Genomic DNA, 15,404 nt, shown 5'->3' on the forward strand with positions numbered 1-15,404 from the left:
TTAATTCAATTTCAATCCTAAATAATTGCAAACATCTTGGAATATAATTCAACACTCCAAAAGTTTCCAATTATATACTCTCGGATTAAAATAATATCATCTTTATTATCTCGGGCCTTACACTTTGTGGGAGAGGGACTCCTAATTGGATTAGAAGTCTCACTCTATATAATAAATTAATACCAAAATATGAAAAAAGAATTTTTTTTACCAAAATATCATAAGATTTTTAAATTTTTATGCATCACTACTACTATTATTATTAAAATTATTTCACATGATTTATTATTATTCTTTTAATAATATTAATATAAAATAATAACATTTATTAAAAATGTTAAAAAATAAAAATAAAACCCCATCCCTTGAAATGATATAGCTGGCGGCGGGGTTTGAAACCCCATTATATTATTATACTAGTATTTAACCCGTGCGATGCACGGGATGATACTATTAAAAATTAGTGAAAATGAATTTACATTTAAATTGAAAAATAATATAATTATAAAAACTATTTCTTTGCTAATCTTAAAAAACTTTCTTAAATACAACGCATGTCGATTAATTTTTTTGGCTAATAATCACTATCATATATCAAAATTTTAGTTTGTGTTAATCTATGACAATGACATGATGCTTATCGTGTCTAGTGTATTGATGTCGATCACCAACCTTAATACATATTTAATTCTTGGCAAAAACTTTTGTGAGACGATCTCACGGGTCGTATTTTGTGAGACGAATCTCTTATTTGGGTTATCCATGAAAAAATATTATTTTTTAAGGTAAGAGTATTACTTTTTATTGTGAATATCGGTATGGTTGACTCGTCTCACAGATAAAGATTCGTGAGACCGTCTCACAAGAGACCTACTCTTAATTCTTTAATTTTTGAGAAGATATATATTATTATTTTTTTAACATGTGATAAAAAAATATTTTAAAATCAAATTCAATAAAATTAATGAGAAATATTTTTTTTTAAATTCAATAATTTCATCTAAATCCACATTCACAAATAGTTTTATGATATGACACGTGTTTGACATACTCTAATGATAACAATAATTGTTTAACTAATATCTTTATTCAAATGGGTTGTGATTTTATCTACGAAATCTCTTCATAATATACACAACTGCCTATTATTCCTAGAGAAAAATGAAATATGCGATTATAAATAAATTATGTATAAACCAGAAAATTTATTTTTATTAACATTTACTATGTATATTCCAAAACATTGCCAACAAATTTTATAATGTGTCTCCTAATCAAATGCGTACTTTCTTTAGATTTTTTTTTAATCATTTCTATTACGGGACATTTTATACTATCATGTATCCGTGAACTTTGTAATATAGAAGAAAATTATCACATTAGTAAATACGTAATAATTAAAATTTTGTACAAATAGAAGAATAATATTTTTTTACTCATCGATCATGAAATTCAGATTTCAAACTTAATGTCTCGTTGTTTCCATATGTAGGTAGTTCATAACAACGAACAAATCTAAATTTAAACGAACATTACATCTTAGAAGGATTCAACTCAGATATGGTGTTGAAATGATGAGTCATATTATAATTCAATTTTGGAGTAGATAAATTTAGTAAGATAAATAGAATAAAATTGGTTTTTAATATAATATGCAATATTACATTATTTATAATTTAAAATTCAAATAAGATATCCCAAGGGACCAAAATTATATATTGTATGTTTTTGGCAGAATTATATCATACATTAACTCTTTGAAATTATGAAAATATCCAATTGCATGCATTGGGTGTCAACTTTTATCATTATTAAGGGTATATATACATGTTTATTGAGAGTAATTTAATGTCCATTTGAAACTCTTTTGAATCTATCTCTTTTAATTTTTTTTGTGCTCTCTTATTTGAATGTTTAAGAAGATAATCAAGATATATATACAATATACATATGGTTTTTTGAAGAAAACAACAATACATCAATTCTTTCAAATTAAGGTAATCTCAAAATAATATACATTTAGGATAAAAAAATTTATGATTTTTAATTTGTAATTTAATGTCCATTGAAAAACCTTGTTGTAGTGATAACTTTTAATACTCAACCAATTTTATTTTTATAAAATTAAATTAACTAATTAAATATTGTATTTCTTTTTTAGTAAGTAGTTTGGATAGGAAATTACTTAAAATAACAAAATGTATTTTTGAATGATTACCTCATGAGTGATCCTGAACATGACAATCAATTGTATTTTAAATTTATTTATAAAGGTTTTAATAAAAATTAAATGAGTGAGTCTCATGTGAGACCGTCTCACGGATCTTAATCCGTGAGACGGGTCAACCCAACCCATATTCATAATAAAAGTAATACTCTTAGCATAAAAAGTTATACTTTTTCATGGATAACCCAAATAAAGGATCCGTCTCACAGATACGACCCGTGAGACCGTCTCACACAAGTATTTGCCAAATTAAATACATCATAGTAACACAAAATCATATCACAAATTAAATTGATTGATATAATCAATGCAAAAAATTTAATGTAGTTTATGTTCTCAATAGAGATTAGTTTCAATTTAAATAAAAAAATAAAAAACATATAATATATAAATTATATTTAAATTAATATAAAAATAAATTAAATTCAAATTTGAACTAAATGAATTGATATAATCAATGGAAGCAATAATTGAAGTTATCATTTATTGCAATACATATTTCATATTGTTTGGGCTAAAAATAATTAATTATGAAGCCCACATTAATCACAAGCCCAATTAAATTAAATAGGGCTGTTAAGTGTTGCGGATTGATTTTTATTGATTCAAAAACTGGTCACAAAGCACCAAAAGAAAGAAGAACGTGAGAGGTTGAGATCGTGGCGTGAAAAGCGAGGAACGTGGATCATGGGGGAGTGGAGTGAAACGACACAACACTGGGAAGAAAAAGAGATCGGCAAATAACTCTTCTAGACAAACAACTCTATAGCAAAACATGTTGCAAAATACTCTCCAGAATTCTATTTTCAAGCATCTTATTTCTGAAATATTTTTCATTCCATTTTCTAGCATTCTTCGTCTAGATTTCATCAGCTTTCTTTAATATATTGTTGTATTTTGTAATTTCCTACTGATTTGTTGATACAAATTATGTCAGGGGTTTATTTTCATCAAATTCCAATAGTTTTTCTTCGTTATGGCGTTATAGTTGTTTTAGGAGACTAGAACTGACGGTCGAATTTAGAATTCACGTCGCTTGAATATTTATAAATTAGATTTTTATCATTTTCACACAAATCGGTGCATTTTTTGCACCTGGCACGCCCGCAACACCAAATATTGTGCAAACATATTTTTGGCACGCCCGGTGGGACCACACTATGCCGCCAAGAAGAAAGGAAAACCTCAGTCAGGAGAGCGGGGAGTCTCTGGCTAATCAAGAGGGAACTCAGGTGCCCCAGCCAGAGCAACACGTTGTTGAACCACAGGTTGAAGAAGTGGATCTACATATTCCTACTACGTACGATCAAGTCTCGAACAGAGTGATGGAAGAATTGACTGCTATAAAGATCGAGGAGATCTCACTGGCCTTTCTAAGGCAATGGCTGACTGTTTGAAGACCATTTTGATTAAACCGAGTCAGTATCTTCGAGGAGAGCAAAATACCACTGTCAAAGAGGCTGATCAGGGAAGCAACCAAGTTCATGAAACTGATCAAGGAATAGGAAACTTAAGGGCCGGTGATCCCCGCCGCCCAGAGTTTAATCTCCCAAATCATCTAGAAAGAAGGTATACACCACCCCACAAGAGAGAAGAAAGCTTAGGAGGAAGATCCCAGCCATATCCACGTGCTCATGGTGTGGGGAGTTCGAAACAACCAGTTACTCAAGTGTACAGCGTGACAAATCCTCTATACAAACCAGGAGCTTATGATGACATATCGCACATGGATTATCAAGGAGTGGATGGGGGCTTCCCAGGAGGTAATATTGGTTTAAATGCAGGGTTTCAAGCTCGGGGGGCAAATTACTACCATCACCAACTCCCCGCTCGGAACATGCATGGGATTGATCCAGAAATTGTGAGAGAGGCTGTTCAAGAGCTATATGTAGGGATGTAAACAAACCAAACTGTTCGCGAGCTATTCGGAGCTCGCCTCGATAAAAAGCTTGTTTGAGTTCGTTTGTTAATCATATCAAACCAAGCTCAAGCTCGATTTTGAGCTCGACAATTTAATCAAACCAAGCTCAAGCCTAAGCGTATTCAACTCGTGAGCTCGCAAACATGTTCGTTAATAGGCTTGCGAGCTCGAACTTGGCTTGTTTAGGTGGCTCGTAAGCTCGAGCTTGACTCATTTGTTGAGTTGACAAATAAAAATATTAGTACTAATAAAAGTTAAAATTTTATGTCTAATATAAAATTAGTTCATAGATATATTTATTTTTAACAAGCTCGAATCAAGCTCAAATTCGAGCTCAATTGTATGTTTTACGAACTCGAAAACGAGCCAAGCTCAAGTCAGGCTTATTAAATATGTTAAACGAGCTATTAATAAACCAAGCTCGAGCTCGGCTTGATTAACATGATAAACGAGCTTTTAACGAGTCAAACTCGAGCTTTTCACAAGCTTAGTAATTTCAAGACAAGTCGAATTCTAGTCTGATGATAAAAGCTCGAGCTTGAACTCGAGCTCTATCAATCTTAAACGAGCCAAACTCAAGCCAGATGATAAAATCTCGAATCAATCTCGAGCTCGAGCTTGAGCTTGAATGAATCTTAAACGAGCCAAGCTCAAGCCTGATACTGTTCAGCTTGGTTTGGATCTTTTACATCCCTAGCTATATGGGCTTGCTTTGAAACAGATTGGCCGCACAGAGTTCCACAAACCCTATCCAGACTACATAGACGTGAATAACCCGTACCCAAGGGGTTATAAAGTTCATGATTTCAGCTTATTCTCCGGGGAGGATGGCCAGTCCAGCATGGAACATATAGCCAGATTCACCATCCAGTGCGGGGAATTAGCCAACTTGGAGAACTTCAACAATCTAAAGTTGCGGCTATTCCCGAATTCCCTCATTGGGACTGCATTCGCTTGGTATTCCTCACTCCCCAGAAATTCATTGATGAGTTGGCAATAGATGGAAAGACAATTTCACATTCAATTCTATATAACAGAGCCAGAAGTGTGCATTGCTGACTTATCCAGAGTTACTCAAAAGAAAGGAGAATCTGTGGAATATTTCATAGACATGTTCAAGAAGATAAAGAATAGGTGCAAGGTATTCCAACCTGAGACCGATTTCGTGAAGATGGCACAAAAGGCGCTGGATTTTGAATTAAGAAAGAAATTCCAAGGAATGGAGTTCAGGGATTTCTTTGAGGTAGCTGCCAAAGTGGCTGAATACGAAGAACTATTGCGGGAAGAGTCGTACAAGAAGAAAACTTGTATGGGGTCTTATTATCAGGAGGTGGAAGATGTGGCACTGACAAAGATTCGGTCAGCTGGTTCTTGCACAGTTCCCTTACTAAAAAAGAAGCCAACAGAACATGAAAAGAAGAACAGCTCCCAACTCCCCAAAGACATGTAGTATATATTTGATGTGTCAAAGACCGAAGAAGTTTTTGATTTCTTGGTAAAAGAAAAATTCATCACATTCCCACCCGATCACAGGATCCCACCTACAGAAGAGCTGAAGGGACGAGAGTATTGTAAATACCACAACTCCTATAATCATGCCACCAAATCTTGTTGGGCGTTCAAGAACATTTTGCAGGATAGAATTAACAAGGGAGTTATGAAATTCCCTAACAAACAAGAGTCTATGGCGGTGGATGATGATCATTTTCCTCCAGTGGCTTTGGTTAATGTGAATGTGACAGATTTGAGGGATCTTCTCAATGAGAAAAGAAGATGATCCTTTGCAGTGAAAGACCGAGTAATCAAGAAATGTTGGATTCCAAAGGGTCAATTATTTGAAGCTCATTGAAGGTATAGTGCCGATCGAATGCGAACAGTTCAGCAGCGTTTCACTAGAAACGTTGGTGAATCTGCGGCCTATCGGCCGAGGAACCAACATTTCCTTGAAAGACCAATGCTTAAGAATCAAAAGTTCAGAGGGGAATCATCTCGTGATCAAGACCAGAGATACTCAGACAGGAGAAACATAAGTAGAGTTGAGTCACGAAAGGTGGAAACCAGGAAAATATCAGCTGATCAGTGCATGGAGCGGCGTGCATATGAAATCTCAAAAGGAAAAGTGATTGAGAGCCGGAGAGCAAAGCCGAGATACGTCCTTCCAGCCAGAGGGGAGTTCAGTGAGTCTTGGAGAGTGGCCCAACACAAAAAGTTCCCTAGGCCACCGACTAGGACTCAAAAGAGACGGCTTTTGAGAGAAAGAGCTATTGCAAGAAGAGAGGAGTCCTCTAAGTTGAGAAATAAACCCACAATTGATGTCCCAGTCTCCAGGGAGCTAGTGGGGAGTAAATCTAAGTTTGGAAGATCGGCTACTAAAGATAAGTTTGTGGAAGATGACGATGATTTGTTAAGCGAAGAGGATGATCAAGCAAGAAAAACAATTAATTTTCGCCTTGGAGAATTTCACATCACCGTGGACTGTGCCACAGGAGTAGTGATACTACCCGAGAGATTTAAAATGATGGAAGAAGAGAATGGGGAGTTGATGCCCCAAGAATCACTGCAAAAGAAAGAGCATGCAAATAAACTCCCTGAAGGGAGTTCAAGAGTGATTATCAAGGAAGATCACCCGAATAAGCCTAAACAAATGATACTTGAAAAGCCTACACCGGTCATAACCAAGCACATTAGGCCGTTGTACATCAAAGCCCACTTGAATGGGAAGCCAGTGTCTAGGCTGTTGATTGACAATGGCTCAGCTGTAAATGTTCTTCCAGTAAAAATTTTGAAAAGTCTGGGCAAAAATGAAGAAGACTTGATTCCTTCGGAAGTTTCGGTTGCTGCATTTACAGGGGAAACCACCAAGACCATTGGGGTATTCCCCGCTGATGTTACTGTGGGGAGTATGTCATCGTTATGTGCATTTTTTGTGGTAAACTCCTCCGCCAACTTCCCGGCGTTGTTAGGCAGAGATTGGATCCATGCAAACTAGTGCATACCATCCTCAATGCACCAGCTGTTGTTGTTTTGGAAAGGGGATGACGTGGAGGTCGTAGAAGCGGATGGACAGCCGTTCCAAAAAAGTGCAAGTGCAATAGAAGCCAGATATTACAAGGGGGAGTTTCGGCCCATCAAAATCCGTAGCAATAGCAAGAAAGAAAATCCACTGTATATGCAAACACCAACTCCAAGCTCCGTGTTGGAAAGAATCCTTAAACCTTCTGTTATTGTGCCTTCTAGGCCTATAATTCAGCCGTTGATTGGGGTGATTGATGATTGATTCGAACCAAAAGAAAAAGAGGTAGCTGCAACCTCTATATGGAAGGCACATGTGCAGCAAGTACTAGACAAACTAAAGGAAGATGAAGCATGGGACACTTATGGAACTGAAGTTGTCCAAGAAGAAGAATACAAAGATGATGAGCTCCAAGTCGATGAGTTATTGATGGCGCCATCTCAAATGGTAGATGGCCAACATGAAGTTCAAAACCCATTGGAAGAGATTAACTTGGGGGAGCTTGAGAATCCAAAAGTGGTATATGTGAGTAAGCTACTGGAAGAGCAGTTGAAGCAAGACTTGATCAGCATGTTGAAGGAATACAAAGATTGTTTTGCATGGAGTTATGATGACATGCCAGGGTTGGACCGAAAATTGGTCGAACACCGACTTCCACTCAAAGAAGTTTTAAAACCATTTCAACAGCCATCTCGTCGCATGTCAAAAGAAGTTGAATTGAAAGTGAAAGAGGAAATTGAGAAATTGTTAAAGGCCAAGTTTATAAAACCGATCAGATATACCGAATGGCTTTCGAACATTGTGCCAGTCATGAAAAAGAATGGCAAGGTCAGAATATGCATTGACTTCCGAGACTTGAACTGTGCAACTCCCAAAGATGTATATGTGATGCCGATACCTGATAGGTTGATTGATTCAGTGGCTAGACATGAGTTGTTGTCTTTCATGGACGGATTCACGGGTTATAATCAGATCAAAATAGCGGAAACTGACACTCACAAAACAGCATTCAGATGCCCGGGAGCTGTTGGTACGTTTGAATGGCTTGTTATGCCATTCGGGCGAAAGAACGCAGGGGCCACGTATCAAAGAGCTATGAACTCGAACTTTCATGACATGATAGGGCATCATATTGAAGTATATATAGATGATATCGTTGTGCAGTCTAAACAAGCTGCTGATCACATTGAACATTGAGGAAGAGTTTCCAAAGAATGAGGCAACATGAGTTGAAGTTAAATCCATTGAAATGTGCCTTTGGAGGAAAATTTTTGGAAATTCTGGTGCATCAGAGGGGAGTTGAAGTGGATAAAAACAAAGCCAAAGCCATTATGGAAGCAAATCCGCCTAGAAACAAGAAAGAGTTGCAACGCTTCCTTGGGCAAGTGAATTACTTGAGGCGTTTTATTTCTAACCTTGCAGGGAAGACAAAGGAGTTTTCACAGCTGTTGAAGCTCAAAGACAGCGGGGAGTTCAAATGGGAAGAGTCGCATCAGAGAGCTTTTGATGTAATCAAGAGATATTTATCTAATCCACCTGTTCTTATGCCTCCCAGGTATGGAATGTCCCTCAAATTATACATCTCTGCTGCTCATTAATCGATTGGATGTCTATTAGTTCAAAATAATCATGACAGAAATGAACAAGCCATCTATTATTTGAGTAGATTCCTTACTCCAGTAGAGGTGAGATACTCTGTGATTGAAAAGCTATGCTTAACACTGTATTATGCATGTACTAAGTTATGACATTATTTGATTCAATCAAGAGTGTTTGTGGTGGCTAAAATCGATTTGATTAAATACATGCTTAATAGACCCATTCTCTCGGGGCGGATTGGTAAATGGTCTTTGGCATTGACCAAGTTTACATTGGCCTATTACCCCCAAAAGTCAATAAAAGGCCAAGCTATCGCCGATTTTTTAGCTGATCATCCTTCACTTGATGAGTTTATTGGAGAACAGGTTGGATTTCCAGTTTGTGGAGTGGGAGTTCAACCCTAGGAGTTGAAGTTTAATGGATCAAGTACAGAAACAGCAGCTGGAGCTGGAGCTGGTATTGTGATCACCTCCCCAAGAGGTGTGAAAACCGCTCTATCCTTTAATTTGGATTTCCCATGCACCAACAATAAAGCGGAATACGAAGCACTGGTAATTGGATTGGAAATTCTGAAAGATTTAGGGGCAAGAGAATTGTTAATAACAGGGGATTCTTAGCTGGTACTCAAACAGTTGTCAGGGGAGTTCAAATGCACAAGTTTGTCCTTGGCTCCTTACTATACCGCGGCATCCCAACTTCTAGATGATTACGAGGAAGTGTCGTTAGTCCACGTCCCAAGACAAGAAAATTGGGAGGCAGACGAGTTGGCACAGGTTGCTTCGGATTGAAGATGTCTCCCGAACTTACACACAGGCTAGTGTTGATTCAGAAGAAAAACCACCCTTCAATTCAGCAAAGAGGGATTCAGGTAGACACGCTCAACTTGGATATAAACTTAGCTGGTGACTGGAGGGATGACATGAAAATGGTGCTAGAATCAACCGGGAGAGATATTCCACATGGTTTAAAAATGAGAGCTCTTAATTACGTTTTAGTGGAAGGAGATTTGTACAGGAAAGGGTTAGATGGTTTGCTCCTCAGATGCATAGGCTTCCCAGAGGCTTTGGAGATCATGAAGCAAGTTCATGAGGGAGTGTGTGGAGCGCATCAATCTGGAATAAAGATGAGATGGTTGATAAGGAGGTATGGCTACTATTGGCCATCCATCCTAAAGATTGCATCAAATATGCTAAGGGATGCCAGCCGTGTCAGAAACATGGGAACATCCAAAGAATCCCGGCTGACGAGCTTCACAGTGTCGTCAAACCATGGCCGTTCAAGGGCTGGCCATGGACTTAATAGGGAAAATCTACCCCTCATCATCTAAAGGCCACTCATTCATCCTTGTGACCACAGATTTTTTCACCAAATGGGTAGAAGTAGTGCCTTTGAAAAAAGCGGAGCAATGTGATGTCATTAACTTTGTGAAAGAAAATATCATTCATAGATTTGGAATTCCAGAGTCATTGACCACGAATCAGGGAACTATGTTCACAGGCTCAGATATGAGGGAGTTTGCAGAAGACTATGGAATTAAATTGATAAACTCATCCCCACATTACCCACAGTCCAACGGGCAAGCCGAAGCGTCAAATAAAGTGTTGATAAAGATTCTACAAAAGATGATGGAAGAGAATCTCAGGGATTGGCCAAGGCTCTTATCAGAAACTTTGTGGGCGTACAGAACATCCAAGAGGACTGCCACTGGAGTGAGCCCTTTTTCCCTTACCATTGGCCATGATGCGGTGCTCCCATTGGAGATTATGGTGCCATCAATGCGAGTGGCAAAGCAAAATGAACTTTCGCTTGAGCATTATAATGAAGCAATGATCATGGAATTAGAAGAACTAGATGAGCTGAGAATCCAAGCGTACAATGCTTTGCTGTTACAAAAATAGAAAGTGGCGAGAATCTACAACAAAAGAGTTAACAAGAAAAGCTTCCATGAAGGGGAAGTAGTGTGGAAGGCTATACTACCAATAGGAACAAAGGATAGGGAGCTGGGCAAATGGTCTCCCAACTGGGAGGAACCATTCAAGGTACATAAGACGTTAGATGGAAATGCATATTGGCTATCAAGCTTAGATGGTCATCCACACAAAAGATGCATAAACGGCAAGTATCTCAAGCCGTATTTTCCAAGTATGAGGGAAGAAGTAGGAAAAGCTTGCGAGTGGAGTAAACACGAAGGCTAATATTTAGTGGGGAGTTGGCATTCTTCAGTGAGGAGTTGGCCTTCGGGGCCACTTTTGTATATATTAAGTTCTTATTTCAAAATTTCATGTGATGTAGGCCTTAGGGCCACTGAAATAAATATATGTTGTTGAGGATTCAACAATAAAATTGGTCGGAGAGAGTGGGACAGTAAGCCACTTACATTCATTATTTTGAAGGCACTTTGTTTCACTTGGAGTCGGCCTTATGGCCACTTATTTTCAATGTTTTTATGGTACGAAAAATCATGGTGAAGTAGACCATACCACCATTATAAATTGGTTGTTTGCATGTGCAGTGACAGACTCATGAAGTAGGCCTTGAGGCCACTAAGAATATGGCACGAAAAGAACACAGCAAGCAGGGAGTTAAGCTCACCGAGCGGACAACGAGTAATAAAGGAAGGAATGAAGAGAAAAAAGGCGTTTTGCAAACCCCAAGAGGACCCAGAAGTTGATTTTGGAAGAAAAATAGGCTAACCAGCCATTTTTGTACGGTTTTTAGCTTTATGTCGTAAGATTTTATGTTAAGTAGGCCCTACGACCAATAATGTAAATATTTGTTGGTTATGATTCAAAAAACGAGGAAGATCGATTAAAGTTGGCCAGTAGACCACTTTTATCATATTGGATTCATTGTGTTTCGATAGAGAATAAAGGAAGAGAATACTCTCGAGTGGGGAGTTTTAAGCCAACCTATGGTTTTGATTGAAGCTGTTGAAATGAGTTGGGATAAGTGGATTGAGAACGAATAGAAACTCCTTCTCAACATCCAATACACAACATTACATACAAACCCACCTTCATTCCACATCCATCACCCAACAAACACAACACCAAACCAGCAGTCAACAAATCAAAAGCGGAGTCACCGCATGCAAGAACAGTAAGTAAACGTGTATGCGAGAAAGGGGTCCGACTGAAGTGCAAATGCATATATGTGTATGCGGAAAGGGGTCCGACTGAAGTGCAAATGCATATACGTGTATGCGGGAAAGAGATCCGACTGAAGTGCAATGCATAATGTTAGGGGCGAGGGAATCGTCTTGAGTGGATGCAGCACATAAGAGAACGTATGAGTTAAGTCTCACCTGTGTTTCAAAAAGCCTTAAACGACACCAAGGCTTAGGTGTCGAATACACCGGAAAACTGAGGCCAACTCATGGCCAATCCATGCTACCTGCTAAGAATAAACACGCCAATGTACACGAAAAGAATGAACCAACAAAAAGAGATACATGGGAATGGCAGCTTAGATAGAATCAGAATCAGTAGATTGCTTGGGGTCAAAGACCACTGCATGCACACAAGAAATATTCAGAAAAAATCAATTGCTACTGATGTATAGCACATGGCCAAATAATCGTCACTTTACCAAACCTACAAAGCAAAGGCTAATGAATGGCCTAATAATACCAAATCCATAATTCCCCATAGAAACCTGGTGTCAAAAGAGTTAGCCCAATTACACAGATAAACCAATTGTCTATTCTTTGGTTTCTAGGGTACCAAATCATACAAAGCAGGGAATAGAATTGCAAGTCAATCACGATGACAAACAATATTCAAGGAATGGAGAAATACTAAATGCAATTCAAGAAGGAATAAGGGATTACCCATAGCGGTAGACGGTTGGTCAAAACTCGAGTTGACACCCATGGATAACCCGGAAGCGGCAGAGAATGGTTTGAGACCAGTGGCGGTGAACGGGCTGAAACCAACGGCAAGGGCAGAGACTTCAACTTGGGGAGAGACAGCGACCGCAACGCTCGATTCAAGCGGAGGCGTCGGAGGAGAACCTCAAACCAATGGCAAGCCCTCGGCAACCGCAGTAGAAACAGCAAGTGCGGCGGGCGGGGAGGCTAGAGAAGATGGCTGAAACAGAAAAGGCACCCGGAGTGCTCGGTTCAGATGAACTCGCCGGAGAAGAACCTTGTACCATTGTTGAATCTTCAGGCAGCAACAGCGATGACGGCGGAGAACGAGCGGAGAGGGTTTCAGAGCACAAGAACGCGACTGAGAAACGCCACCGTGGAGCAATCGGACGAAGCGGCGGCAGAAAAAGCTTGAAGAACGTGGGGGCGCGAAGATTGAAGGATGAGGGAGCGAAGAGCAATGAGCGGGAAGACGAGACATAGCCGATTGGGGATTTGAATCTGACGGGAAATTGGCCGTGAAGAAACCCAATGAAGAATTGGGCTTGGCCCAATCTTACCAACCCACTCCACCATAAATTCTCGCGGGCCGTGCCAAATAAAATAAATAAAATTGGCTTACGTCCAAGCATTTTGGCCCACGGGCCAATGCTTGCGGGGGGGGGGGGGGGGGGGCGACAATTGTTTGGGCTAAAAATAATTAATTATGAAGCCCACATTAATCACAAGCCCAATTAAATTATATAGGCCCGTTAAGTGTGGTGGATTGATTTTTATCGATTCAAAAACTGGTCACAGAGCGCCAAAAGAGAGAAGAACGTGGGAGGTTGAGATCGTGGCGTGAAAAGCGGGGAACGTGGATCATGGGGGAGTGGAGTGAAATGGCACAACACTGGGAAAAAAAAGAGATTGTCAAAGAACTCTTCTAGACACACAACTCTACATCAAAACATCTTGCAAAATACTCTCCAGAATTCTATTTTCAAGCGTCTTATTTCTGAAATATTTTTCATTCATTTTCTAGCATTCTTCGTCTAGATTTCATCAGCTTTCTTTAATATATTGTTGTATTTTGTAATTTCCTACTGATTTGTTGATACAAATTATGTCAGGGGTTTATTTTCATCAAATTCAAATAGTTTTTCTTCGTTATGGCGTTATAGTTGTTTTAGAAGACTAGAACTGACAGTCGAATTTAGAATTCACGTCGCTTGAATATTTAGAAGTTAGATTTTTATCATTTTCACACAAATCGGTGCATTTTCGCACCTGGCACGCCTGCAACACCAAATATTGTGCAAACACACACACACACACACACACACACATATATATATATATATATACGTATATATATATAGATTTTTTAAAAATATTTGATATTTTAGTAAGAAAAATTATTTTTTATTATTTAAATAGAAAATCCTGCAATTTGGAGTGCTATAAACGAATATTACTTTATAAATCTGACGAAAATTGAATTATAAATGTCGATTTCGAGACTCAATTATAATAAACTACTCATTCAATTTAATAAAATTGAATTATAAATAAATAAAAACCATTTTAACACGATTATAAAATTATAACTGTATATCAAAATATCCTAAAATTATGGAATTTCCTAATATTCCTCAAACCTTTTTGTCCCCAAAAAATAAAAATCTCATTTGTAATATTTTTTTAATTTTAAAATCTATAAAAATTTACACTTCCCAATATGATCATTGCATTTAATTCATTTTATTACTCAAAATTTATTATTTCATCTAGTAATCCCAAAAATTATTATTTAATGAATATCTTATACCGATACTTTCCAACATAATGACCGGTTCTCAAAAAAAATCTCAGTATACAATATTAATTATATTTTGAAAAATCTTACTTTAATTTTATCCAATCAAATATCAGTTCAAACACAACCTCATTCTATTTGTTTTTTTTTAGAAAAAAATCTTAAATGATGCAATTACGGTTTTATCCAACTTAGAGCGAGTTTTTTATTAGCTCGTCTAGGGGTGTCAATTCGGGTGTGTCACGCCCCGTGTCCGAAGCTTCTGTGACATCCGGCAATGTTTAACAATTACTTGAAAACAATTAAGCCTCGTATCGAAATGCCAAAAACCAGTCTTTTTCATAATTTAAACATTGTCTTTACATTGACAATAGAGTAAAAATACATCAGAGTTGCAAATGCGGAAACTGAACAAAAGGAAAATTAAAGTCTTGATTTCTTGTATCTTGATCATCGGCTTCCATCCCCAGAAGGCTTCTTGTTCCTCCTCATTCAGTTGTTCTTCCTTTTAATCTGAAATTTGTAAGGGGTGAGTATTTTGGGAAACACTTAGCAAGTGGGGGTCGATCGATTTCCAATGATACTTATAGAACTTAATCTTTAAAACAGTTCTTTAACAAACTTTCAAATCTTATTACTTTTAACTCATCGTAACAGAAACGAAACAATTATGAGACAGAGGTTATCAGACGATTCAGAGCAGTTCAGAAACAGATCAAAACAATTCAGAACAGAACAGATCGAAACTGACAGAACACTGTTACTCATCTCATTTTCATGGTCAAATTGTCCCCAATATGTTAGTCCTCTAAGGGGTGAGGCCAGAACTCGGTTTTATACCCACCGGTGGGGGCCAGACAGAAATGGTTTTATACCCACCATTGGGGGCCTGACAGAATCACAATTCTCGTCTCATTTCAAATTGAATCGTAACAGTGTAACAAAGATCTCAGAAGTAACGGACAGAACTTTTCAGAT

The 15,404-nt window shown here is 37.9% G+C and overlaps 1 protein-coding gene across 1 annotated transcript; it reads left to right on the forward strand.

Annotated features, from left to right (window-relative positions):
• Nucleotides 1–5,148: 5,148 nt before the first annotated feature.
• LOC140831439 (uncharacterized) lies at nt 5,149–5,925 on the forward strand. Its single transcript, XM_073195189.1, has 2 exons — nt 5,149–5,594; nt 5,682–5,925. The coding sequence occupies exons 1-2, from the start codon at nt 5,149–5,151 to the stop codon at nt 5,923–5,925; spliced, it is 690 nt and encodes a 229-aa protein (XP_073051290.1).
• The last annotated feature ends 9,479 nt before the right edge of the window (nt 5,926–15,404 follow it).

Source organism: Primulina eburnea, chromosome 5, assembly GCF_022965805.1.
Source record: "Primulina eburnea isolate SZY01 chromosome 5, ASM2296580v1, whole genome shotgun sequence".
NCBI lineage: Eukaryota > Viridiplantae > Streptophyta > Magnoliopsida > Lamiales > Gesneriaceae > Primulina > Primulina eburnea.

Coding starts and splice junctions, on each gene's coding strand:
- LOC140831439 (XM_073195189.1), top strand. CDS start 5,149: ATGGAAAGACAATTTCACATTCAATTCTATATAACAGAGCCAGAAGTG. Junction 5,595..5,681: donor TCCCAACTCCCCAAAGACAT/GTAGTATATATT, acceptor ACCCGATCACAG/GATCCCACCTACAGAAGAGC.